The sequence below is a fragment of the Dipodomys merriami genome, unplaced genomic scaffold (assembly GCF_024711535.1).
Source record: "Dipodomys merriami isolate MVZ:Mamm:240054 unplaced genomic scaffold, mDipMer1.0.p SCAF_60, whole genome shotgun sequence".
NCBI lineage: Eukaryota > Metazoa > Chordata > Mammalia > Rodentia > Heteromyidae > Dipodomys > Dipodomys merriami.
This window is the reverse complement of record NW_027206180.1, coordinates 6,372,550-6,399,362: the sequence shown is the minus strand read 5'-3', so window position 1 is coordinate 6,399,362 and position 26,813 is coordinate 6,372,550. Positions and strand designations below refer to the sequence as shown.

The following is a 26,813-nucleotide window of genomic DNA, read 5'->3' as shown; positions in this document are numbered from 1 at the left end:
CCTGTGGTCTACAACTTTGCCATCTTCCCTCCCAACCTCCTGACTCTATTGTGAAAGTTCTGTCATCTTGGGCTATACCAGACACACAAAGGGAAAAGGAGAGGGGTTTCTAATTTTTTCTTTCTCTTCCAAGTCTGTCACTATTCAAAATGAATGTGCAGATGGCCACTGGCTCTGGGGATGCAAGGGGTGCGTACAGGGTGTTGTTGATGCTGAGGCTCCTCTTTGTGCCTAGTGCACATCTAACATCTGTGTACCAGGGATGGTGGGAGCTAGTCCGAGGTGTCCCTTTTGGCCAGGGTGGAATACTCCACACGTAAACATTAACATATTCTTCTCTGCAGTTACCTTCTGGCTAGCCAGTTCTCCCATTTCCCCTTTATTTCAGGGAAGAGAGAGATACTTAGCTTCCCACACCAGCCATTTCATGTCTCCTGCTGGGTTTTTCATGCTGTCGGTGCCCAACAGCTGCCACTCCAACCCACGTCCCAGAGACAGAGCCCTTTTCTTTTTGAAACCATCTGTAAGAACAATGGCTTTGTTTCAAAAAACAACAACAAACTTGTACACAGGACAGATGATTGTGCCTCTAAGCCTCCCCACACACACTAGAGGGGCTTCCAGATAGGCCAGTCACAGCCGGGCAAAGTCCCCTTTGTGCTGCTCCAGCCACTGGTCTAGGGTCTGGGCCTTGGGGTTGAGGTGCAGGGTCAGCTCGATGTTTCGGTCAGGTTTCAGGGCATAGAAACGGAACATGTTGGCTAGATCACGGGCCCCAGGGAAGCCAAGTTTCTCATAGTCCTCAGGAGTTGTCTGGAAACAGAAAACTCATGTTGCTCCATCTTGTCTCCAATGTGGGGAGAAGCTAGACCTGCTTCCCACCCTGCCCCCAGTCACTGTTGGCCATAGTCTGCAGTCATGTGAAAATTTTGTACTAGAAAGATAAAAGATGTAGAAACCAGTATCCCTGGAGATCTATTTGATATTAGTTGGTTTAGATCTTCTTTCAAAATCATTAAATGAAAGCCTTTCAAAACAGTAGAAAATGCAACATCACTTTCTAGCTCAAAAGTCAAAACTGTTGCCTTTCCCTACAGAAGTGAATCTTCAAATCTTCACAACCCTGACCTAAGCCCTCTTTAAAAAAAAAGTAACTTGACTCCTTAGTGTCCATTTCAAAGTTTCCTTTGAAAGTGCTAAGAAAGCTCTAACACAAACTATCATGTTAATCCTCAGCCACCCATGGGGATAGACTGTCTATACCCATTTATGAATAAGGGAGGCCAGGGACTTACCATGCTCACACATTGGTGGATTAGGGCTAGAACCTGGATGTGAATCTAGAAGTTTGGGCCCTCCACCCTTCCTTTTCCCTCTGTGGTTCTGCTTAGGTCTGAGTGGGAGCTGCAAAAACTTGGTATTTTTCAGTTTCTTACATGAGTAGTCGGTCCTACTTTCTAAAAAGAAACAAGGCACTCAGGGGTCTGAACAAGAAGCCTGAAGGAGCCAGGCGCCGGTGGCTCACGCCTGTAATCTTAGCTACTCAGGAGGCTGAGATCTGAGGATCATGGTTCAAAGCCAGCCAAGGCATGACAGTTTGTGAGAAAAGTGAGGGTAGGGGAACCTCCTGTTTTACCCATTCAGGCCCAGTGGAGGACAGGTCAGGCCTTTGTCCAGCCAGGACTGCTGTCCATTCTTGCAGAAATTTCTATCCCCCACCTTGGTCAAAACCTCTAAGGCAAAAATTTCACTCTGGCTACACTTAGCTCCCAGCAACAGCATGACACAGACATTCACCCTGACTGTGAATTTAGATTTGCCTTGTTAAGAGGGTTGCATAAACCCTACAGACTCCTTTCTTACAAACCCCCAAAGGTTCCTTTGGGATTCAAGTGGCCCTGCCTGGCAGGAGCTGGAACACACAGCCCTGGGGAGGGGACAGCCCACCTTGGCATGGTGTACAGTCTTGCCGATGTGCCTGGTGAGCAGTGTGGCGTACTCCTCGGCAGTATGCCTGCAGGTGCTGAGCCCGATGTTCTGCCCCACGTACTCTTCTGGTTTCTTCAGCAGGCTAAGTACCACAGGACCCAGGTCACTCACAGCCATGCCATCCATGGGGACGTCACCCATGGGTAGGTCTGTGGGGACAGAGAGATGTGCTAGCAGGGACAGAGTACCTCTGTGGGGGTTGGGACTGGTTTTCTCAGCAGTCAGTCCTCTAGGAACCTGCATCCATCAGCCTGGTCAGCGTCCAGGTGTGATGACAATAGCACTTCAGCATCCACCAGTCTTCCTCACCCTGGAAAAGGGGTCTGTCCAAATTACCCAGGAACCCAGGGGGATGGAGCCCAACAAAGAGACATAAATTCCTGGCAGTAGTTCTGCAAACTACAAAGGGCCTTGCCAGTGGCCTACTAGTGGTTCCAGATTCTACTTTCCATGTGGGCAGGGCTCCCCTAGCTCTCTGCCAGTGCTAGTGCCCGCACGTGAGGATGAGCTCACACGTAATGAGAGGGAGTCAGGGCCTGCGCCCAGGACTACCCTGATGACAAGTTATACCTCCCAGCTACACCTGCAGCTTCACAGGGTGAGAACTGTGAGTTGTGGGGAAACCCACCCAACAAGTAGCTCTTTCCATCTGGGGCTCGCTGGGGCAGGAAGTAGGAGAGGAGGTTCTCAAAATAGCAGGGCAGCCGCACACTGGTCATGGGAACGCCGATGTCTCGAAAGTATTCCTCCACCTCCCCTTTGCCATCGAAGTGGCCTGCTGCCAGCTTCCCTGCTGTCAGCTTCTTAATGTTCTCCAGGCCGCTGTAGACCACATAGTGGAGGCCCAGGCGCTTGGCCAGATCTGCCAACAGCTTTCCCTGGTAGACAGGAGAGATCACAAGATTAAGACCCCACTGGTCAAACTCAGCAATGAGCCTTGCTGTTAAGATTATGTGACCATCTCTGAAAGAAATCTGTGAAACCTAAGGATCTTTTATTTTATTTATTTTTGTTGGTGTGGGGCTTGAACTCAGCCTGGGCACTGTCCCTGAGCCTCACAAGTTGTGCTCAAGGCTGCGCTCTACCACTTGAGCCACAGCGCTACTTCTGGTTTTCTGGGGATAAGAGTCTCATGGACTTTCCTGCCCAGGCTGGCTTCAAATTGCGATCCCAAATCTCAGCCTCCTAAGTAAGGATTTTTTTATTTTGAGAGAGGGTCACTGGAGATGTCACTAAGGATCTTGAGATGAGATCATCCTAGATTAACCATTAATCCAATACAAGTGTCCTTACAAGAGTCAAAGAGGCACTACTGGCTCTTGCCTATAATTCCATATGCTATGCAGAACTGAAGTTTGAAGCTAATCTGGACAGATAAATCCATGAGACTTTTTAATACATTTTTTATTGTAAAAATACCGTACAGAGGGGTTACAGTTACATGAGTAAGGTAATGAGTACTTTTCCTATCAAGCATTGTTACCTCCTTTGTTTTTCCCCTACCATCCCTTCCCTTCCCACCTCCCCAACTCCTCCCCCCCCCACAAGTTGTAAAGTTCATTTTTCAACATAGTGTCCCATGAGACTCTTATCTCCAGTTAACCAGCAAAAAGAACTGGAGGAATTGTTCAAGTGATAATGCTCCAGCCATGAGCAAAAAAAGCTGAGCAAGAGGCCCTGACTTCAAGCCCCAGAACTAGAAAAAATAAATACTGTTTATCAAAACAAATACCAGGAAGTGAAAATATGTTTTGAAACATGGGCAAAGGGAGGGGGGTGCCACAGGAATGGAGAGAGGAAGGGTGAGTAAATATAGTCATTATAGTCAATACACATTATATAACTTGGGAGGGAAAGGACAGGGAAAATGGAAGAAAATGAAGTCGGGGGGCATTGGCCAAGAAACATTGTACTCAAAACCTGACAAGGGATTATAGCCCCTTTGTACAACAATTTAATAATGCTAATAATTATAATAAAAGTCAGGAGTTAGGCATGGTAGTTATACACTTAGAATCCCAGCTATACAGGAGATAGAGCTAGGATGATCATGGTCAAAGGCTAGCATAGGCCAAAGTTAGTTCAAAACCCTATCTCAAAAACAAAGCTGGCTACAGTGTCTCAAGCCTATGATCCTAGCTACCTGGGAGATGGAGATCAGAAGATCTCAGTTCAAGACCAGCCCGGGCAAAAAAGGTGCATGAAGTCTCATGGAGTTCATGAAGTCAAGAAGGAGTCCCATCTTGACAATGGCGGGGCATTGGTAGTGCATACTTTTCCTCCTAAGCTATAGGGTAAGCACAGTGACTAAGTGCTTAAGTGTACACCTGCACAAATAGGATGACAGTCCAACCTTGGCATAAAGCAAGACCCTATCTTGAAAACAACTCAAAAAAGGGAATAAGAGAAGACACATGAAGAGAAGACCATATGAAGACAGGCAGAAGTTGGAGTGATACAGTCACAAGCCAAAGAATGCCTGGAGCTACTGAAGGTGGAAGAGGTGAGGAAAGATTCTCCCCCTCTAGGGCCTTTGAAGAGGGAGTATGAGTATGCTGTGATTTTAAACCACACAAATATGGCCGGGTGCTGGTGGCTCAGGCCTATCATCCTAGCTACTCAGAAGGCTGAGATCTGAGGATCATGGTTCAAAGCCAGCCCGGGCAGGAAAGACTGTGAGACTCCTATCTCCACTAAACCACTGGCACTGTAGCTCAAGTGGTAGAGTGCTTGCCTTGAGCTGAAGAGCTGAGGGACAGCATCCAAGCCCAGAGTTCAAGCCCCATGACCACCATCACCACCAACAACAAAAAAAACAAAAAACCACAAATATGGTCATTTGCCACAGTAGATCCTGGATGCTCACACAGGTTTTCAATGATTACAATGAGATTTGGCTGGGTGCCCATGGCCCACACCTGTAATCCTACCCACTCAGCTGAGATCTGAGAATCAAGGTTTGAAGCCCTCCTGGAAAGGCAAATCTATAAGACGTGTATCTCCAACTAACGACCAAAAAGCCACAAATGGAAATATGGCTGAAGTAGTAGAGTGCTAGTCTTGAATGAAAAAAACGAAGGGACAGTGCCAAGGTCCTGAGTTCAAGCCCCAGAGTCAGCGCACACACACACGCGCGCACACACGCGCGCACACACACACACACACACACACACACAATTTGTTTCACCTAGAGACTGTCCACTCTGTTGTGGTCTCCATGTAGTTTGCCTCCCAGGGTTCTGGTGCTAAAGGTTATGGGTAGTTTGAGAAGAGGAAGGCCTGCAGTGCTTGGATCCTAGCAAAGCAGATCAACCAGGGTCAAAGACGCTTCTCCCATTTGCCCTCACCTGCTTGACCTCCAGTTCCTGGCTGCAGTTTTCCCAGTAGTTGGTCACGATGAAGGTGGCATGAGCCCCGGTCAGAGCCAGCTCCATGCTGGCCTCATCACTCTGGTCTCCCTGTACTATTTCTGCACCCTGCCGTTTCAGCTCCTTCGCTGCTCTCTGCCCAGGGTCCCGGGTCACTACTCGAACCCTGAATGTTCCATCTTCCAGGAGTGTGCGGGCCACTGAGCCCCCTTGGGCACCTGTGAAGAGTCAGAAAACTTCCAGAGTCACTACTGACAGTCCTGAGAAAGCAGAGCTCAGAAGTGACTGCTGCACCACAGTAAGGAGCTGTGGTGTATTCACATATAATTCACTTAGCATAACATTTACCTTTTCAGTCCTGGGTATAGAACCTATGGTCTGTAAAATACTAGGCAAGTTGCTGGGAAGGTGGCTCAGTGGTAGAGCGCTTGCCTTGCATGCATGAGGCCTTGGGTTTGATTCCTCAGCACCACATAAGCAAAAAAAAAAAGCCAGAAGTGGCGCTGTGGCTCAAGTGGTAGAGAGCTAGCCTTGAGCTGAAGAGCTGAGGGACAGCACCCAGGCCCAGAGTTCAGGCCCCACCCCGGACCCCCCTGCCAAAAAAAAAAAAAAATACTAGGCAAGTGCTCTAACACTGAACCACATCCCCAGCTCAACAACCCTAACACCCTTTAGTTGGGGTTGTTTGTTTCTTGTGGCATGGCCTCTGTATGAAATTTAGGCTGGCCTCAAACTGTATTATCTTCCTGCCTCAGCCTCCTCAGTGTCCGGAGTATACTACCATTTTTTTTCTTTTAATGTCCCGGGTAGTGCTTTTCCAGGCCCTGGGTTCCGTACCTGGCACAGAAAACAAGTTTAAAAAGCCTACAAGCAAGCAGGCCTGTAATCCTAGCTACTCATAAAGATGAGATCTGAGAATTGAGGTTTAGAGCCAGGAGGAGCAGACAATCCAAAACTCTCATGGCGCCAGCCTAGGAAGAAAGTTTAGCAAGGGATAAGGCCCTGAGATCAAGCCTTCAATATCAGGGGATTTAAGAAGCAAAGTAGTAAATAAAATCCTTATTCTACTTGTAAATTAATATTTTGAACTGAAGCCATTTGGTACAACTAATTTCTTAAGAAAACACCATTAAAAAAAATCCCTCATAGGTGTAGCTCAGTGAAAGAATTTAGGTTTAGCATGTGGTAAGTCCTGAATCTGACCCCTAGCATGCAAAAAGAAGAATATATATATACACACATGCATGCATGCATACATACACACAAAAGGAAAAGTGGGGTGGCAAGATAGTGTCTACTGAAGGGGTAACCCCAGAAACTTGCTAATTGATGGAAGAGGGGCGTAGGAAAATACAATTTGGTATCCTGTACATGTAACTTTTTTTTTTAATTCTAAAAGTAATCTGCACTCAAGTTCTGCGCCTTGGGTCCCTGCAGACCCAGGATAGAGCAGCTGTGGCTTGCGCAGGCCTGGCCCGCCTGCTCACCTGTGGCTCCAAAAACCACCACCAGTTTCTGGTCCGCCATGAAGGGCTCCAGGCGAGGGGCGAGGTCCCAAGGTTGAGGTTGCGGGATTGCAGAAGTGGGAATAGACAAAGGTCCGGATGCAGAACCGCCGGAGATGCCGCGTGGGCACCAAAGAAGAGCGGGCTGGTGGTTTCAACCCCGCCCTCTTTCACCTCCTTTGCCCGCCCACCACCTGGCCCCGCCCACTTCCGGACGCGCCCACCTCCCCTCTTTCCGGCAAGCGAGATCTCCGCCTCCCTCGCAGCTGCCCAATGGGAAACGCCCAATGGGAAACGCCCGCTGGGCGGGGCCCTGCCTGGGGACTCTGGTGCACCCCGCCCTCCAGCCTGCAGCAGAGCCCACTGCCGACGGGGGGTTCTGCCCTGAGTGAGCTGCTTGACCCACTCCAGCTCCCACCCATCCTGGCAGAGCCCCCGTAGGCCGCGTTGTACCCGAGAAGCCCCCTCCAGTTCGCGGCTCCTGGACGCCCGCAGTCCTTGTCTTGAGCATGGCCCTGCACGCCGCAGACCTTGCTCTTCCCCACCTATTGGCCCAGATGGTTTATACAGATCCTGGCCGGATGCAAACGTGTTTGCGCACGCCTGGAAAAATCTTGCAAATCACTTCTTCCTCTAGTGCACGTGTCGGGGAGGCTGCCCGGCCTGAGGCGGGACGAAAAAAACAAACAAAAAAAAGAAAGGAAAAAAAAAAAAACCATTGCGTTTTCTCTCTTACCGCCAACCAAGCCTGTGGCTATGACTCTTAACCTCCAAAGTCCGGCCTGTCGCAGTGCTTGGGTATGCCTGAGTCACGTTTGCAGTTGTCAGGACTTGCACTGATTACAATCCTTTTTATCACACGGTAGGTCTTGTGTTTAATCAAACTTCTGAAATGACTCCTAAAAAATTATTGCTGTTGGCTTAAGATCACTATTTTTTTTCCTTACTTGTATCAAGATCCCAGACCAAGGTCATCTTTTTTTTTTTTTTTTTTTTTTCCAGTCCTGGGACTCGAACTCCGGGTCAGAGCACTGTCTCTGAACTTCTTTTGTGGAAGGCTAGCAGTCTACCACTTGAGCCAAAGTGCCACTTCTGGCTTTCTCTGTGTGTGTGTGTGTGTGTGTGTGTGTGTGTATGTGTGTGTGTGTGACTGAGGAATCGAACCCAGGGTGTCATGCGTGCTAGGCAAGCACTCCACCACGAAGCCACATTCCCAGCCCCCCCAGGTCATCTTTTGCAGAGCATCTGTTTTGCTGGCACTGCTGATTCTTAGCACCGGAAATGGTATCTGGAACAAGGCAGACATTGAAACAACTTTTGAACAGCCTGGCACTGCAGTTACGAGGTCAAGTCAGACAGCGGCTGCTGTTTTAGTTATAATCTAGCCTTTGAGATAACCCACAAGATGATGGGGTTTTTGTTTTTCCCCTGCGAAGGGTGGAGCCCACTACCCGGGCAAGAGCTCGGCCAATGAGCGAAACAACCTCAGTCCATGTTTAATGCCTCCTGCCTCTCGTAGGGGGCGGGGCGTGGTGTTTGGGGGCGTGTCACTAGTAGGCCCCGCCCACGCGCTGCGTGCGCACGTCGCGCCGTCCTGTCGCTCGCCCGCTCGGCTGCGGCGCCGCTGAGGGAGTCGCTGACTTGGGGATTGGCGGATTTGGGGAGCGCCCTCGCTGCGGGGTGAGTGACCCGCGTTCTCCCTGGCCTTCCTGTCGTCTGTTCGGACAGCGCCGCCGGGACCCCGCGGGTCCTGACCTGACGGGGCTCCTCCGGAGCTCGTCGGGGCGCCGGGCGGAGGGGACGCTGGGCGGGGGGCGGCCGGAAGCCGGTGAGGGAGGCGGAGGAGCGGCCGACCGCGGGGACCCGGGCGGCGGCGGAGTGTCAGGTGAGGACGAAGCCTCTCCTGGGGGGGCCCGGGCCGCCTCAGCGGCTCCCTAATGTCCCGTGGGGCCCGGCCCTCGCAGCGTCCCGGGTGAGCTTGGCGAGGGGACCCCGGGGTCCGCGACGGGAGCCCGGCGTCGCTGTCCCGCTGGCTGTCGGCCGCAGCTCCGTCCTTGTAGTGACTCACCTCGCGGGAGGCGCCCTTTGCATCAGCGTGGGGACTTTGGGGGTGACCTCCGGTGTCCTTTTGTGTGTAGGTGTGTGTTTGCCGGTCCTGGAGCCTTGAACTCAGGACCTGGGCTGCCCCTGAGCTTATTTTTTTTGGGGGGGGGCGCTCTACCATTTGAACCACAGCTCCACCTCCACCTTTTGGGTGTTTAATTGAAGAGTCACATGAACTTTCCTGCTCTGGCTAGCTTTGAACCTCCGACCTCATATCTTCAACCTCCTGAGTAGCTAGGATTGCTGGCATGAGCCACTGGTACCCTTTAGTGCAGAATTCAGCAAGAGGAGCAATGACCTGTAAGTGAAGCTGGTTCACTAGTCACCTCCTGAGTATTGTGCTTTAGGCGTCCTAATTGCCTTGTAAAAGCTGTCGGGACCGCCTTGCACAGTCTTTGCGTGAGGCCTGTCTGTGGGTCACGCCCCTTAAATTGGTTCTGAAGGACCAATTGTCGTGGCCGGTGGCTGTTCTTCTTACTGTGCTTTGTTGATGATGCCATAAACTGGACAAGACCGGGTTTGAAAGGTAACCTTTTATAATGCACTATAATTGAGAGCAAGACCTCTTGCTCTCAAGCTCTCCCTGAATCTTGTGAGTTGATCATTTCTCCTGTCTGTAAAATGAGATCAACAGGAGAATCATGGGAAGTAACTTGACCTACATCCCACAATCAAGAAGATAGCACAGGTGATGTTGAACTCGGCAGTTTGGCCCCAGATAGATACTGTGCTCCTTCCTAAATGGAGTTGTAGAAATTGGAAATGGATTACATTGTTGAAGTGGTCTTCCTTCACTCCTGTCAAGTAAAAGGATATAAAATGGTTTTGTGCCTTTGAATTTCTGGCATGGTGTTCATTAACAAGTGTATATCATTTTTTGGTGATGGGACGGAATCTAGGGCCTCTTGCATGTGTGTATGTGGGCTTTTTTGTTTGTTTTCTTGCTTTTTTTTTTTTTTGGTCCGGTTGTGGGGCCTGAACTCTGGGCCTGAGCACTGTCCCTCAGCTCTTCAGCTCAAGGCCAGTGCTCTACCACTTGAGCCACAGCGCCACTTCCGGCTTTTTTCTTTTTACTTATGTGGTGCTGAGGAATCGAACCCAGGGCCTCAGGCATGCAAGGCAAGCGCTCTACCACTGAGCCAACTTCCCAGCCCCTTTTTTTTTTTTTTTTAAATAGAGCCTGTTCTGTGTAGCCAGGCTGACTTGGGATCACAGTTCAAAGCCAGTTCAAGCAGGAAAGTCTGTGAGACTCTTACCTCCAATGAACCACCAGAAAACCAGAAGTGGTGCTATGGTTCAGGTGGTAGAGCGCTTGCCTTGAGCTGCAGAGCTCCAGAGTTCAAGCCCCACGACCAACCAAAAAAAGGAAAAAGTTTCCAAAAATAGTCTTAGAGCCAAAACACTGATGTAGGTTTGGGAATATGTGGGCCTTGTGTTCATTGAATGACCTAATCCAGCGAGGGATATAAAGAGTAAATCCTATGATTCCCCTTTGAATGACTTGACTTCCATTTTTCCTTTGCTTGGGCCAATAAGTTGAGCTGCTTTGAGTCAAAGGAAGCAAGAATAGGACCTACTTAGAAATGACAATACCAGTGAGTTACATAAAATTTAATGTTTATTACGTTTAGCTTATCCCTCAATAAGACACCTAGGGCTGCCTTCATTTTCAGATTTCTTTTAGGTAGGTGACTTGTTATAGGACAGTTGGGCTCTGCATGTAGATTGCACCAAAAACCGGAATATAATTCTACAGAGAGCAGATCTTTTAGAAATTGGAATTGTTAATGTTTTGACATGAAATGTAAAACTCACCTTGTCACTCCTTGGAGAAAAAAAAGATGAAAAATTTGACCTATAAGTTGCCTATGTTGCTGGTCATAGTTAACTAAAAAGTTACAAACATAAATGACATAGCCTTTTTCTCTGATAGTAGCTAAAAGGAGAATCAAGAATTCTGGAGATGAGATGTGCCTCAATAGTAGCATGCTTACCTATCATGCCAAAAGCCCTGGGTTTGATCCCCAGTTCTGCCAAAAATAATAAGTGAAAATTCAAGACCACATTCCCTTTTGTATACAAGACATTGAAGATTCTCAGATCTCAGCCTCTTGAGTAGGAGTACAGGCATAAACCACTGGGGCCAGGCTTCTCAGTCTTTCCTTTAATAATAACATTAGTTGTGGGGTTTTGTTTTGTTTTTCTGTGGTAGAGAGAATTGAACCCAGATCCTTTTTATTATTTATTTATTTATTTATTTATTGTTGGTTGTGGGGTTTGAACTCAGGGCCTGGGTGCTGTCCCTGAGCCTCTTTGTGCTCAAGGCTAGTGCTCTACCTCTTGACCACAGTGCCACTTTCAGATTTTGAGTGGTTAATTGCAGGTAAAAGTCTCACAGGGACTTTTCTGCCTGGGCTGGCTTTGAACCACAATCCTCAGATAATCAGCTTCTTGACTAGCTAGGATTACAGTTGTGAGCCACCAGTGCCCAGCTGCCATTTGTTTTTTTTTTTTTTTTGGTCCGGTCGTGGGGCCTGAACTCTGGGCCTGGGCGCTGTCCCTCAGCTCTTCAGCTCAAGGCTAGCGCTCTGCCACTTGAGCCACAGTGCCACTTCCGGCTTTTTTCTTTTTTTGCTTATATGGTGCTGAGGAATCGAACCCAGAGCCTCAGGCATGCAAGGCAAGCGCTCTACCTCTGAGCCATCTTCCCAGCCCCTGCCATTTGTTTTTGATTTGGGACCAGGGTCTTGATATCTTTTTGGCCAGTTTGACTTTGAACTCAGGATCCATCTTCTGAGTCCCCAGGATTATAGGCACATACCAACATGCCCAGCTAAGAGTAATATTAATAATATTACTCTTATTAAAGTAATATTAATAGTAATGACTAAGAGTAGTTACTTGGGGTTATTTTATAAACAGTCCAACACATCTAAAATGACATCTAAATTTCAGTTATGACCACCTGACCTGGAGTGGGACAGGATTTCACCATTTTTCTCCTAGCATGTCCATATTAAGATCCTCCTGCCTTAGCCCCCCAAGTGCTTGGGTTACAGATGTATATTACCATGCCCATTTTAACCATATATTCTTACAATGGTATACCTATTTTAAGCAAATATTTTAAATCAAAGACTGTCAGCTAGTAAAAAGTGGGATGTGGTGCCATATGCCTGTCATCCCAGTTATACATAAAGTGTAAATGGAGGATTTGGCCTCAGCCAAAAGCAAGACCCTATTTGACAAACAGTGGAAAAGGGGCAGGTTCAGGGTGTGGCTCTAGAAAGCACAAGCTCCTGAATTGAGTTCAAACCCTATTACCACAAAAATAAAAAAGAGGCTGTTGGGGCTGGGAAGGTGGCTCAGTGGTAGAATGCTTACCTAACATGAATGAAGCCTTGGGTTTGATTCCTTAGTACCACCTAAACAGAAAAGGCCAGACATGGTGCTGTGGCTCAAGTGTAGAGTGCCAGCCTTAAGCAAAATTTGGCTCGGGGACAGTACCCAGGACCTGAGTTCAAGCCCTAGGACTGGAGAGAAAGAGGTGGGGAGGGGGGGAGCTGTTAATACTTGGTGAATGTTAAAGTCTCTGGCGCCTGGTTGATCTAAGACACAGGTTTCCAAACTTCTATTTGGTAAATATGAGAATAGGACTGGAAATCTGTTTTTTAAGACTTTCTAGTTGACTCTTGTTTGCGATTTCCTTGATTATAAAGCACATACTGGACAGAGGAGGGAATGAATGGACAGAGTTTATAGAAGTCAATAAGATACATGAAGAAAGGTACAGGGAGAGAAGAAAGAGGTAATTGTTGTGTGGTGATAACTGTGCTGTCACTTTGTGTGCCAGAGAGCAACTGGGCAGATAGTCTCTTCTTTCTGCTTAGTGGGAAAACTAATTTTTGTCACACGAATAGATTTATTTCTTTCCCAGGAGTATCACAGACCTAATTATTGTCATAATTTTCAGTAACTTTGAAAGGGCCTTGGAGAAGGATGGCAGAACAGAGACTAGTGTCCTGTAACTGGTTTGCCTAAGCTTCTTTAAGTGTTCTGGGTTTCTACCTTTCTCCTGATTAGCTGTCTTAGTTTTAGGAGACTCTGCTTTCATTACTTTTTTTTTGGTCAGTTGTGGGGTTTGAACTCAGGACCTGGGTGCTCTCTTTGAGCTCTTACTTTGAGTCACAGCACCACTTCCAGTTTTCTGGTGGTTAATTGGAGATAAGAATCTCACAGACTGCTCTGTCCAGGCTGGCTTTGAACTGCAATCCTCAGACCTCAGCCTCCTGAGTAACTAGGATGACAGGCGTGAGTCATCAGCGCCTGGTTTATTACATTTCATATTCAATCCTGCAATTACTTAAGAGCTTATTAAAGCACTGTGCTGGTACTGTGGAAGGTGCTAGCATGATTAAAACAATTTTACATCATGCTATTTGGTTTGTTTATTCTTTTTTATTATTATATGCTATTTGATTTCAGTTGATTTAGTTGATCAGCTTACCTCTTAAGTAGCTGTTATGATTGTATGTTTCCTACCAAACATGAAAAGACTCATGATCCAGCCGGGCGCCGGTGGCTCACGCCTGTAATCCTAGCTACTCAGGAGGCTGAGATCTGAGAATAGCGGTTCAAAGCCAGCCCGGGCAGGAAAGACCGTGAGACTCCTATCTCCAATAAACCACTAGAAAACTGGAAGTGGCACTGTAGCTCAAGTGGTAGAGCGCTAGCCTTGAGCTGAAGAGCTGAGGGACAGCGCCCAGGCCCAGAGTTCAAGCCCCATGACCGACAAAAAAAAAAAAAAAAAAAAAAGAAAAGACTCATGATCCAAATGTACAGTTGTAGTGAAGAAACTGGTGGAAAAGGATACTTGAAATCAGAATTGTTCTGGAAATCAGGCATCAGTGGTTCATGCCTAAAATCCTAGCCATTCATGAAGCTGAGATCTGAACATCATGGTTTGAAGCCAACCCAGGCAGGAAGGCTGGATGTAGAGTTGTAGCTCAAGTGGTACTGTGCTAGCCTTGAGTGAAAAAGTTAAGGGACAGCATCCAGGCCCAGAGTTTAAGTCCCAGTACCAGCATAAAACAAACTAAAACAAAACAGAATTGTTCTAGAAAATTTGGAACATAAGCTTTGTCTTTACTACAGTTGTCAGTATTGTACAATTAGTGTTTATGCAGTGGGGTGTCTGTTTATCTTTTTCTGATTTTCCATTTATCTTTCTCTCATGGGCCTCATACATGGTGGGCAAGTGCTATTTGAAATTCAGAGTGCATCTTAGCCTTCTTTGTAGTCACAGAGCCCATGAGCATAATGTTGATAGTATGTGATGTCACTACCCCACTAGCCATCCGCTTCCATAGATATTTGAGCTATTTTCTAGCAAGATCACTGTGTGCTGAGGCAGATGAACTGTTTCCAAGGCAGTGCAGAGTGGCAAGAGGAAACAGGGGAAGACTCAGTGAGCAGAGTTCCCACGTAGGGTCCCACGTAGTTCTATTGGAAAGAAGATGAGGAAAGGAAATAGAGGGAAGTAGGGTCCAGATGCCCTCTAAGTCCTGTTTGAAAGACATAAATCTTCACTCCTTTCCTTCTTTTCTGTGTGTGGTGGTATGTGATGAAAAAAAACACAAAACAAAACCAAAATCCCAGGCTGGGAAGGTGGCTCAGTGGTAGAGTGCTTGCCTTGCATGCATGAGGCCCTGGGTTTGATTCCTTAGCACCACATAAACAAAAAGAAAAAAGCCGGAAGTGGCGAGTGTGGCTCAAGTGGTAGAGCACTAGCCTTGAGCTGAAGAGCTGAGGGACAGCGCCCAGGCCCAGAGTTCAGGCCCCACGACTGGACCCCCAAAAAAACAAAACCAAAATCCCTTCTGGGCCTTGTGTGTGGCAGGCAAGTGCTTTGCCACTGAGCTACATTATCTTTCTATATTGGAAGACAAGGGGAAAAAATCCTGCCTTCCTTTTACTTAGTAATAGCAGGTATCGTAATAATTAGCAAATTACAAAACAAAAACAACAAACCCTACCACCCACACATACTCACTTTATTCTTCCTCCATCACACGGTTGGTTATTTATTAACTTTAAAAAAAATTCCCAAATGTTGTGCTGAAGGTCATATTTGTCTAACTTTGAAAAGCTTTATGAGAAGACAGTATGTGAGCCCAAAAAATAAAAGTGGTATGTGATAGCTGCTGTAGATTATGCTTTCCTCCTTTTTTTTTTTTTTTTTGGTTGGTCATAGGGCTTGAACTCTGGGTCTGGGCCCTGTCCCTGAGCTCTTTAGCTTAAGGTGAGCGCTCTACCACTTGAGCCACTGAGCCACTTCTGGCTTTCTGGTGGTTAATTGGAGATAAGAGTCTCACAGACTTTCCTGTTTGGATTGAGTTTGAACCTCAGTCCTCAGCTCTCTGCCTCCTGAGTAGCTAGGATTACAGCATGAGCCACCAGTGCCTGACTGCTTTCCTACTTTCCCCTGCACCTTCACTGATAATGTCTTGAGGCAGAGGTGTTTAAGGCTCAGTTCTGCTATCAGGAAAGGCCCTTATGGCTATCACATAGGGTTTAAAGGCAAGAAGAATGGTTGGGGATAGAGGGAGTTGAAGACACAGAAACCACGTGCTTTTTGGGAAGTCATGAAGTTTTCAAGGTCCTGTTGAACTTTTGGAAATGAGGTATGCAAGTAGCCAGAAAGCTCCTGTTACCGTGTATAATCTAGGACCAGTTGCCTACCGCTGCTTCTCTTAAGACGTATAGGCCTAAGAGACCCAGCCTGTAATCCTAACAACTCAGGAGACTGAGATCTGAGGATTACAGTTCAATGCCAGCCAGGACAGAAAAATCTGTGAGACTCATCTTCAGTTACTAGCAGAAAGACAGATGTGGCCAGGCACTAGGAGTTCTAGAGAAGCTGGAGTGTCTGGAAATTCTCCTAAAATCTCAGTAAATACAATTTAGTTTTTCCGATTCTTAGCCTATTTAGCAATCAGATACCAGACTGATAAATGATAGATTTCTCCTAGTTTTAGGTTCCATCCTACAAAGGCTGGCCTCAAAATCATGATCCTCTTTACCTTTGCTTCCCTAATGCAGGGATTACAAGGAGTATGTTAGCACACGTTCCAGTCTCATAATTCATTGAATTCATTTAAGTCTCGTAACTTAAATAACTTATTTAAGTCAAGTCTTATAACTTAATTCTTATGCAAAATTGATGACTTAACTTATTTTTATTTTTTTGTTATCTTTAAGTAGTTGTACAAAGAAGTCCCATTTTACAAAACAGTATATGAGTACAAAGTGTCTGACAACATTGTCACCCATCTCTCCTAACCCATCCCTTCTCTCACTTTTTTTCTTTTATTGAGATTAGGTGATTACATAATTTTCACACATTTCACAGTATTGTGGAATAGTGATACTTAGTTAAAGTCACAAACACATTTTAATTTTCACAAGGCAAGTTGTCATTATCATGGTCTACACAGTTTGTGAGTTATATGAGCTTTGACAATACAGGTTATTTTTTCCACATCAGGTGATGTTTACATTTTTCCTTTTGCTTAGTGTGGTCTGTTCCCACTTACTCTGTTCCTCCTCCTAGCTTCCCTCTGTTGTGTGCGTATATCTACCATAATATGGTTAGAACATGGAGTCATTTAGCAATGATATGACAAAATGGGTGGCTGTCCTTTGTTTCTTGAGTCCTTTTACTTTGCCATATCTACTTGTATTTTGGCTTTAGCATCCACATATCAGGGAGACCATGTGCTATTTGTCTCCTTGTTCTTGGCTTACTTTGTTCCAAATAATCTGCTCTACTTCCACCCATTTCCCTGCAAATACCATTATTTTGTCCTTTCTAATGGCTGTGTAATATTCCATTGTACATAGGTACCACAATTTTTGTATCCACTCATCAGTAGTGGGGCATCTGGATTGTTTCCAAATCTTGGCTAGTGTGAACAGTGCTGCAATAAAAATGGAGATGCATGTGTCTTTGTATACTGGTTCCTGTTGTTCAGGATAGATGCCTAGGAATGGTATGACTGGGTCATAGGAGAGGTCTATAGTTAGCTTTCTGAGGTGCTTCCAGACTACTTTCCAAAGTGGTTGTATTAGTATACATTCCCACCAGCAATGGAGTAGGGTTCCTTGTTCTCCACATCCCCTCTAGCATTTGGATGACTTAAATTCTTATGCAGAATTGTTACAAGAAAAAGAAACAGAAATTAAGTAGCTATTGGGGGTCATCCAACTGATAGGGCAGATCCAGGATTTACTCTTAGTTGTACATGTTAGGAGTTTTGGCTGAACCATGTGTTGCCTCTTGGTCTCCATGTGGCCAGTAGACTTCTCCCTTGGCTCATTTTAGTTTACCTTTGTGAGTGCCTACTGCAGACTGAACAGTTTAGTATGAAGACTGCTTGTTCAAAACAAAAGATTTGTGTGCATGGTGTTATTAGACGTATTGCACCCAGCTTCTAGAAACTTCCTGTTGGGAAAATTCTCTCTCCATGTCATAAGACGCATAATTGCAGTGCAGATACTTACAATGTGTATTTAAATTAATAGTCACATGGCATTCATGTAGATATTGAGTCATCACTAAGTAACTGTTAGCTTGGAGAGGCTGTGTTCTGAGAATATTCTACAGTGAGGAAGGTAAATAGCACACCTCTTAAAGTTCCTCATGTAGGCAATACAGAATAATCTATTACCTCTTCTCTTTAATACTTGAAAGCTTCAGTGAAGAGCTAGAGTTTCTAGAATGCTTCCCTAGAAAGCCAGCTGAAGGTTCTTTAGCTTAGTAATCCCTATGTCACTGTGATTTTCTGCCTTTTAATTATGGTTATGAGATCTGTTATGAGTAATCTGTTTTACTAACAGCTCTTTTTGTTAAGATTTTTGTCTTACAAAGTACAGGGCAGTAGTCACTGATTCTTGTAATCGTAGCTGGTTCAAAGCCAGCCTAGGTAGAAAAAGGAAATTCCTCTGTAAAATAACCACAAAAGGCAGTGGTGGCTGGGCTCCAGTGGCTCATGCCTATAATCCTAGGTACTCAGAAGACTGAAATCTGAGAATCGTGATTCAGAACCAGCCTGGGCAGAAAAATTCCCTAGACTCTTTAAGCCAGTACTAGGGCTTGAAGAGAGAGAGAGAGTGAGAGAGAGAGAGAGAGAGAGAGAGAGAGAGAGAGAGAGAGAGAGAGAGAGAGAGAGAGAGAGTCCATCCCTAAGCTTTTTAAAAAATTTATTATATTTTTTATTGTGTGTGTGGTTAATGTTTTTATTGCTTGTGTGTGGATAAGAGTCTCACCGACTTTCCTACCATGGATGGCTTTGAACCATGATCCTCAGATCTCAGCCTTCTAAGTAGCTAGTATGAGCTACTGGCGGCCAGCTGGAAGCTAATCTTAACAGGAGGTTTCTATGAGCATATTGTCTATCTGTGCACTTCTGTTTCCAAGGTAGCATATGTTTTCAGAAGCACAAAGATAGGATTGCTTAGACTTTAAAGTATTCAGATACTTTTAGATTCTTGAAATCTATTTTTCTGTCTCTAGTTACTATGGTAGTGGGTGCTATAGAGATGTGCAGATGCTATTGTGACCTTCTTTTGTGTCTAGGTGTCTGGGAATCCTTGTAACTTTTTTGTCCACCAAGACCTGGCAGTCTGGCTAATTTTCTGCAGGCACTGAGTGGTGGCTTATGCCATCTTCCCTTCTGGGAACAACCTTGGGTTGCTCTGTTAGTTTACAAAAGTAGGAACAATCTCAGGTTGCCCTGTGATCTAAATGTGTCAAGGTGAGTGTTGGAAGGCAGGAAATAGCAACTTTGAATCTTTTTGACAATACTTGAGTTTGAATTTGACATTGTTGAACTTGACTGGCACTCTACCACTTAAGCCACATCTCCAGACCTTTTTTGCTGGTTATTTTGGAGATGGAGACTAGTGAACTTGTTTTTGCCCTGGCTAGCTTCAAATCACAATCTTTCAGATATCAATCTACTGAGTAGTTAGGATTTATAGGCATGAGCCACAAATTTATGGCTTTTTTCTTTCTTTTGGCCTGAACTTAGGGCCTCTTCCTTTTGCTTAGCTTTTTCATTGAAGACTGAGACTGTACCACTTGAACCATATAAGTCAAATCTGAAGAAAGCTAAAACCACATTTTTTACCAGAAACCTGGTATTATGATGTACAACACAGACCCTTCATTTAGCTGGCATCTTGCCATTGCCAAGGTGCTGTCTGTGCTGCATCAGTACTTTATGAAACATCTCTTCACTTGCATTCTTTCCCACTTGATGACTGCGTGCCTGTGTACTTTTCTGGACTGTTCTGTGGACCATGAATTTCATCAGCTTTTTTTTTTTTTTTTTCTTTCCAGTTGTAGGGCTTGAACTCAGGGCCTGGGCACTGTCTCTGAGCTTTTGTGCTCAAGGCTAATGCTCTACCACTTTGAGCCACAGTGCTACTTCTGGTTTTATGGTGGTTAATTGGAGATTAGAGTCTCATGGACATTCTTGCTTAGGTTGGCTTTGAACCGTGATCCTCAGATCTCAAACTCCTGAGTAGCTAGGATTACAGGAATGAAGCCACAAGTGCCCAGGATTTCATCAGCTTTATGCAGAAGAGAGTGCATTTGAGTCGAGAAAGTCCATTTTTTATTTTGCTGTTTATTTTTTTTAGTGTTCTTAGACATCACTATCCCCCAGTACAAGAGCTATGGATGTAGCTCACTGGCAGAGCACTTGTCTAACATGCATGATGTTCTGGGTTCAACACACACCAATACAATCAGTGACATATATTGAGTGCTTGCCATAGCAGACATTGTGCTGTCCTGTCCTCATTTAATTTTTATAATTGATCCCACTGATCCTATGAACACACCATTTCCTATAATGTCCCAAAAGATAACAAAAAGAATGTAGCTAGACGCTCAGAGGAAACTTGAGGAAGATATATATGTACCAATACATTAGTTGGTGGGGTAAGACAGGTGGTTTTTGTTTGTTTGTTGTCGTTCTTGGGGCTTGAACTCTGAGCATGGGTGCTGTCCCTGAGCTCTTCAGCTCAAGACTAGCACTCTACCACTTGAGCTACAGCTCCATTTCCGATTTTCTGGTGGTTAATTGGAGTCTCACGGACTTTCTTGCCTGGGCTGGCTTTGAACCATGATCCTCAGATCTTAGTCTAATGAGTAGCTAGAATTGCAGTGTAAGCCACTGGTGCTCAGCATTTTTTTTTTTTTTTTTTTTTTTTTTTTACATTGCTGGGGATCAAACACAGATCTTCAAGCATGCTAGGCAAGTGACCTACCATTAAGCTTTATCCCTAGCCCATTAAGGGCTGGATTTGTAAGAGGGGGGAGAGCGTGACCAAACGCACGTGCGCTGGAGTTTGAACCTCATGCCTCAAGCTCATTGCTGGCACTCTTACTAATTGAACCTCACCTCTACTTCTAATTCAGACTGGCTTCAAACCACAATCCTTGGATCTCACCCCTCTGAGTAGCTAGGAGCTACTGGTGCCTAGCTACTTAAACTTCTTGGGCTTCCTTGACAACTAGATACAGCTTATAGAAAATAGTAAAATAGGGCCTGGAAGGTGGCTCTGTGGTAGAGCGCTTGCCTTGCATGCCAGAGGCCCTGGGTTCGATTCCTCAGCACCACATAAGAAAAAAGAAGAAAGCCGGAAGTGGCGCTGTGGCTCAAGTGGTAGAGCACTCGCCTTGAGCTGAAGAGCTGAGGGACAGCGCCCAGGCCCAGAGTCCAGGCCCCACGACCGGACCCAAAAAAAAAAAAAAAAAAAAAAAAAAAAAGAAAGAAAGAAAGAAAAAGAAAATAGTAAAATACTGATTGAGGTAGAAAAGTAAGATTCCTTCTTTCTTTGGTCTAATGCATTCTGACATGGAATGTTGGTACTAATGTCTTTGTGACTTTATTGGTTATTGCTGTTGAGCTGGAAAGTTTTCCAATTGGGCTGCCCCTTATACTGCCAATTGGAAGCCTCCAGGGATAGAGGATGAGCTTGTCATGTGGGACTGTATTTCCCAGCCTGACGAAGGCTCAGCCCTTGAAGCAGGCGATGGGAATTGGTTGGCCAATTTATTATCTCCTTCAACTGAGTATTGAGTAGACTGGGGCCAGTTAGTGTGTTGATGACTCATGTAGCTGACACAGGATTGTTGGGTGCTTTGTGAGCTGCTCTGCTCTACAGGGGAGCTGCTGGGTGTAGTTTGGTTAATTCCAGTCAACACCTGGTTCCTGTCATTCTTTCTGCATGAAGCCATCTAGCCCAAACACATGAACAGGAACCCCACTCTCAAGTACAGTTGTGGCAACATGGAAGCATTGGGTTGCTTGTCAAGCTGGGAACTACTGCAGTGTTTTTCTTTATTTGCTTGTTTTTAAATGTATTTTCTGGTAGCTTTTAATTTTGACAGTTGCAAACACAAACACTTTAACAATAATAAAAAGAACTCTTGGTATATTTGTGTGAGTGAGGGGGGGGCGGGATACTGGGTTTGGACCTCAAGAGTCTGGAAGCTTTTTCCCTCAAGGCTAGTGTTTTGCTACTTGAGCCATACCTACACTTCTGGTTTTTTGCTGGTTAACTGGAGATAAAAGTTTCATAGGCTTTCCTGTCTGGGCTGGCTTTGAACTGTGGTCTTCAGATCTCAGCCTCTTGGGTAGCTAGGATTATAGGCAGCCACACTCTCCTGCACATAGATTGCATGTCTATACACATACCCTTCTGGTTGACTGACAATAGGATGTCCCTTCTGAATGCCCTCAGTACATACCTGCTGAGAACAGGTTCAATGTCCCTATAATCTTGTTATCTAATACACTATCTATATATAAATATATCTATATTGTGATTGTGTAGTAATGGCAACAACTCTGAGGTACAGGGGTATATTACTGCCTTGGTTATGGCTTAGAGAAGGGTAGAGCAGATCGGCATTTAGCCAAGTGAGTGACAATGATGCTGAAGGACTGGCTTGATCTGTCTCTACAGGACCAGAGTGAGGCAGCAAGAATCACTCAGCAACAATGTCAGCGGAAGTGGAACCCTCCGAGGGGGTGGACGAGTCAGAGAAAAAGAACTCTGTGGCCTCAGACAAGGAAAACCATGCCAGGTGAGCAGTGGAGGCTGGCTGCATCTGGTCAGGAGGGCACACTGCCTGCCTTGCCCAACACACTTGATTTCTTCTGTTGGTGCCCCTGGGAAGTAGTGAGGTATCCTAAACAGTGGTCCCCTCATGTCTCATTGTTCTTCAGGGCTCATATCCAACCCTGACTGCTCAGCAACTCTCATTTCCTCTATTCTGTTGTCCAAGGAGGCAGGTTGGGAGTGCTAAGTTGTGGCTTTAATGGTATTCCTGTCCTTTTTTTTTTTTTTTTTTTTTTTACAACCTCAGCATTTTTCATCTCAGCTGAGAAGTGGGTAATCAGAGGCAGAGCCTGACTACTTTCTCTTAAAATGTGGAATGTGAATTCTAGAGCATTCTTTTTTCCCCCCTGTAGCCTCAAGTTACAGAGAGTTTGTAGTCTCTCATTAGAAACCTGTTATTGGTTAAGTTCCTATTTTTGGGGGGGAGGTGTCTGGGGCTTGAACTCTGGGCCTGGGCGCTGTCCCTCAGCTCTTCAGCTCAAGGCTAGCGCTCTACCACTTGAGCCACACTCGCCACTTCAGGCTTTTTTCTTTTTGTTTATGTGGTGCTAAGGAATAGAACACAGGGCCTCGTGCATGCAAGGCAAGCCTCTACCACTGAGCCACCTTCCCAGCCGTTAATTTCCTTTTTTTTTTTTTTTTTGTCGGTCGTGGGGCTTGAACTCTGGGCCTGGGCGCTGTCCCTCAGCTCTTCAGCTCAAGGCGAGCGCTCTACCACTTGAGCTACAGCGCCACTTCCGGTTTTCTGGTGATTTATTGGAGATAGGAGTCTCACGGTCTCTCCTGCCTGGGCTGGCTTTGAACCGCGATCCTCAGATCTCAGCCTCCTGAGTAGCTAGGATGACAGGCGTGAGCCACCAGCGCCCGGCTTAATTTCCATTTTTATACCTTGAAATGACTGCTAATAAATGGATTCTTGGCATGTGGGTGATGCAAGCTAATCCAGAGGCTGGACCACAAACAGGCCATGTTTTTCTCTAAGATGTTGTGGGTGCTCATGACCCTCAACCCAAATGCTATCATCTGTATTCATCCAAGAGTACAGCTTTAACACAAACCCGACGTGCTGGTCCCTACCTGTCAGTTATCTCATCTTCGCATACGTGGGCCAGGCTACATATAGTCCTGAGAGATTGGACTCAGGGCTGCCTTGGGAGATGTGCTACCGCAGGTCTTCACAGCAGCATGGATCCTGAGACAGTCACATCTCTTTCTTTCTTTTTTTTTTTTTTTTTGGTCAGTCGTGGGGCATGAACTCTGACTTGGGTGCTTTTCCTGTGCTCTTCAGCTCAAGGCGAGCGCTCTACTGTTTGAGCCACAGCGCCACTTCTGGTTTTCTAGTGGTTTATTGGAGATAAAGAGTCTCACAGACTTTCCTGCCCGGGCTGGCTTTGAACTGTGATCTTGAGATCTCAGCCTCCTAAGTAGCTAGGATGACAGGTGTGAGCCACCAGTGCCCGGCTAAGAGTCACATTTCTAAAAAGCAGATTTCTGGAGAAAACTAGCTAACACTGTTGAAATTAGAATGGTGTTTCTCTGGCCACTAAATGGTCACAGAAGCAAAGTGTCAATCATTTGGATGGTTTCTAGCAATGAAGGCACAAGACATGAGGAAGCCATAGTCATCCTCATGTCCTGTATGCTTTTGCTCAAGGCTGGCACTCAACCACTTGAGCCACAATTCTACTTCCAGCTTTTTGAGTGGTTAATTGGAGATAAGTGTCTCACAGACTTTCCTGCTTGGGCTGGCTTTAAACCTCCAGATCTCAGCCTCCTGAGGAGCAAGGATTACAGACATGAGCCACTGGTACCTGGCCCCCTCAGTCTTTGCAGAAGATTGTTATGTCTGTTTGCCCTGTGCTCCCTGACAAGCTCCCCGTGCTTAGTTATTGTGCTGGAATGAAGTGTCTGAGAAGCTCCTTCCTCCAGGTTAGCAACTGGTCACCATGGGATCTGTATTTTGTCCTGTGGACCTTTTTGGGAAGGGCTAACTCTTACACACATACATAAACCCCATCTCTGCAGAGTGGCTGACCTTTCTGAGCTCCTGAAGGAAGGGACCAAAGAAGCACATGACCGGGCAGAAAATACCCAATTTGTCAAGGACTTCTTGAAAGGCAACATTCAAAAGGAACTGTTTAAGGTTTGTGCTTCTCAATCAGATGAGGTTGGATGTCAAATTTTCATTTGGGTTTGGGGTAGGAGGTGGGAGGTTAATTAGTCCTCCAGGTGGTCCTGGCACCCTCTTGAGGCACAAGCCGGGCCTTTCTCCACATGCATTCATTCTTGGTGTTAAGCTGTGGCTGTCCTGACTTTATGGACAGCATAGTGTAAAAGGAAGAAAAATATCTGTGTGTCAAAGATCAGTAAATAGGGCTGGGAAGGTGGCTCAGTGGTAGAGCGCTTGTCTTGCATGCATGAGGCCCTGGGTTCGATTCCTCAGCACCACATAAGCAAAAAAGAAAAAACTGGAAGTGGCGCTGTGGCTCAAGTGGTAGAGCCCTAGCCTTGAGCTGAAGAGCTGAGGGACAGCGCCCAGGCCCAGAGTTCAGGCCCCACAACTGGACCAAAAAAAAAAAAAAAAAATCCCATTCTCAAAGACCAGTAAATAAAAATGGGTCATAGGGTGGGTTTCTGGGATATGGAAGAGTTTTAGTTCTTGTTTCTAGTTGCACCAGCATGTAGGTTTGGACCTGCTGGTCTGGCCTACAGCCCCTTTCCAGTCTTCCATCATCCCTCCACAGCTTGCCACCACTGCACTTTACTTCACATACTCTGCCCTTGAGGAGGAAATGGACCGAAACAAGGACCACCCAGCCTTCACACCCCTTTATTTCCCCACGGAGCTGCACCGGAAGCAGGCACTGATCAAGGACATGGAGTATTTTTTTGGTGAAAACTGGGAAGAGCAGGTGAAGTGCTCCGAGGCTGCCCAGAAGTATGTGGAGCGGATCCACTACATAGGGCAGAATGAGCCGGAGCTGTTGGTGGCCCATGCCTATACCCGTTACATGGGAGACCTCTCAGGAGGCCAAGTGCTGAAGAAGGTAGCCCAGCGGGCACTGAAACTTCCCAGCACTGGGGAAGGAACCCAATTCTACCTGTTTGAGAATGTGGACAATGCCCAGCAGTTCAAGCAGTTTTATCGGGCCAGGATGAATGCCCTGGATCTGAACCTGAAGACCAAAGAGAAGATCGTGGAGGAGGCCAATAGGGCCTTTGAGTACAACATGCAGGTACTTACAATGGGGCACTGACCATGGGGCCAGCTTTTTCTGCAGAAGCCTGAGATTCAGAGGGACCTTTGACAGTGGGCACAAATCCAGAGCTTCCTAGGAGAGCACCAGGAACATGAGGACAGATATAGCTGCAGCATGGCCTGGAGGAAGGTGAAGGAACCAAACTGCCCTCCAAAAGGTGTACCTGGTGGTCGGCTCCCAGCACAAAGGCCTGGCTTGACAGGATGGTGTTGGGGAGGATGTGGTCCAGCAAACACAGGGGTCAGAGAGAGTAGAGCTGTTTTTTCCTCTCAGCACAAGATGCTGGGATTGAGAAGTGGAAAATCTCTTCCTTTTTAGTGAGTATTAGAATGAAAAGTCTTGCTTGGTAAACTGAATAAGGCCAGAATTTACCAAGAAAAATAGATTGTTTATAAGAAGCCTTTACTTGAGGCCAACCACTCAGAGGTTGTTTCTGTACCCAGAGCCTAAGGTCAACAGCAGTTTCAGGGAGAGTGGCCACAGGTACTTGATGGAGTAAGGTGCCAGCAGCACAGACAAACCATGCCTCCTAGGATCACCTGCTAGATTCATGCAGTTAGTGTGCTGTACCTTGGACCTGCTTCAGAGCTCCCTCTGTGTTGGTGGTAGGGCAGCAAGGGAGTTTTCCAGAAGCAGAGTCTGTACATGATATAGGGATGGCTCCTTGATTTCTGCTTCTCAGATATTCAATGAACTGGATCAGGCTGGCAGCATGCTGGCCAGAGAGACCCTGGAGGATGGGCTCCCGATGCATGACGGGAAGGGAGACGTGCGCAAATGCCCCTTCTACGCTGCTCAACAAGACAAAGGTAGGTTGTAGGTCCCAAGCTCCCCTCCTGGGGTGGGCATGTGAATGGCCCCACTGAAGCCATATCTCCTGTTGTGCCACATACAGGTGCCCTGGAGGGCAGCAGCTGCCCCTTCCGGACAGCCATAGCTGTGCTGAGGAAGCCCAGCCTCCAGTTCATTTTGGCTGCCTGTGTGGCCCTGGCTGCTGGACTCTTGGCCTGGTACTACATGTGAAGGACCTGTCCTGTCATGCTGGCATCCTCCTCCCAAGAGACCACTGTCCCAACCCCCCCAATCTCCACCCGACTAAATTACCACCTCAGGTGACTTTTTTAAATGCTGGGTTTGAGAAAACAAGCAACCAATAAAAGCCAGACACTAGAGCCTTTCCTGACAGTGTCCTCTCTGTGGGCCAGGTGTTTACTAATTGCAGGTTATCACCCCATAGCAGCTCACAGAAGTGCAACGTGGCAGGGTGGACCCATGCTTCTGATCCAGCTCTTTCTAGGGCTTCTACACCTCTTGAACCTCCAGCTTGACAGGTTTTGGACGTTATTGCCTTGTGGCCAGTACTCTGCCTCTTTGGGAAGAAGGAGGTCTTG

At 46.3% G+C, this 26,813-nt stretch overlaps 2 protein-coding genes across 5 annotated transcripts; one reads left to right on the top strand and one right to left on the bottom strand.

Moving 5' to 3' along the window:
* Positions 1-522: 522 nt before the first annotated feature.
* Positions 523-7,016, bottom strand: LOC138814480 (nmrA-like family domain-containing protein 1). Its single transcript, XM_070003374.1, has 5 exons — positions 6,845-7,016; positions 5,337-5,575; positions 2,618-2,867; positions 1,948-2,138; positions 523-813 (listed from the first exon to the last, which is right to left on the bottom strand). The coding sequence occupies exons 1-5, from the start codon at positions 6,882-6,884 to the stop codon at positions 634-636; spliced, it is 900 nt and encodes a 299-aa protein (XP_069859475.1). The 5' UTR covers positions 6,885-7,016; the 3' UTR covers positions 523-633.
* Positions 7,017-7,513: 497 nt separating this feature from the next.
* On the top strand, positions 7,514-26,594 carry LOC138814574 (heme oxygenase 2). 4 transcript variants are annotated; one of them, XM_070003582.1, is made up of 6 exons: positions 7,514-7,724; positions 22,007-22,127; positions 24,188-24,305; positions 24,907-25,398; positions 26,105-26,231; positions 26,318-26,594. In XM_070003582.1, exons 2-6 carry the CDS (start codon positions 22,042-22,044, stop codon positions 26,443-26,445), a joined length of 951 nt encoding a protein of 316 aa, XP_069859683.1. In that variant the 5' UTR covers positions 7,514-7,724; positions 22,007-22,041; the 3' UTR covers positions 26,446-26,594. The 4 variants fall into 4 exon arrangements, with proteins under 4 accessions (XP_069859683.1, XP_069859680.1, XP_069859682.1 ...); XM_070003579.1 differs by lacking the exon at positions 7,514-7,724 and adding an exon at positions 8,449-8,542; XM_070003581.1 differs by lacking the exon at positions 7,514-7,724 and adding an exon at positions 8,675-8,747.
* Positions 26,595-26,813: the final 219 nt, after the last annotated feature.

Coding starts and splice junctions, on each gene's coding strand:
- LOC138814480 (XM_070003374.1), bottom strand. CDS start 6,884: ATGGCGGACCAGAAACTGGTGGTGGTTTTTGGAGCCACAG. Junction 2,139..2,617: donor TGGAAAGAGCTACTTGTTGG/GTGGGTTTCCCC, acceptor CTGTCCCCACAG/ACCTACCCATGGGTGACGTC. Junction 814..1,947: donor AGACTGTACACCATGCCAAG/GTGGGCTGTCCC, acceptor TTCTGTTTCCAG/ACAACTCCTGAGGACTATGA.
- LOC138814574 (XM_070003582.1), top strand. CDS start 22,042: ATGTCAGCGGAAGTGGAACCCTCCGAGGGGGTGGACGAGTCAGAGAAA. Junction 24,306..24,906: donor TTCAAAAGGAACTGTTTAAG/GTTTGTGCTTCT, acceptor ATCCCTCCACAG/CTTGCCACCACTGCACTTTA. Junction 26,232..26,317: donor CGCTGCTCAACAAGACAAAG/GTAGGTTGTAGG, acceptor TGCCACATACAG/GTGCCCTGGAGGGCAGCAGC.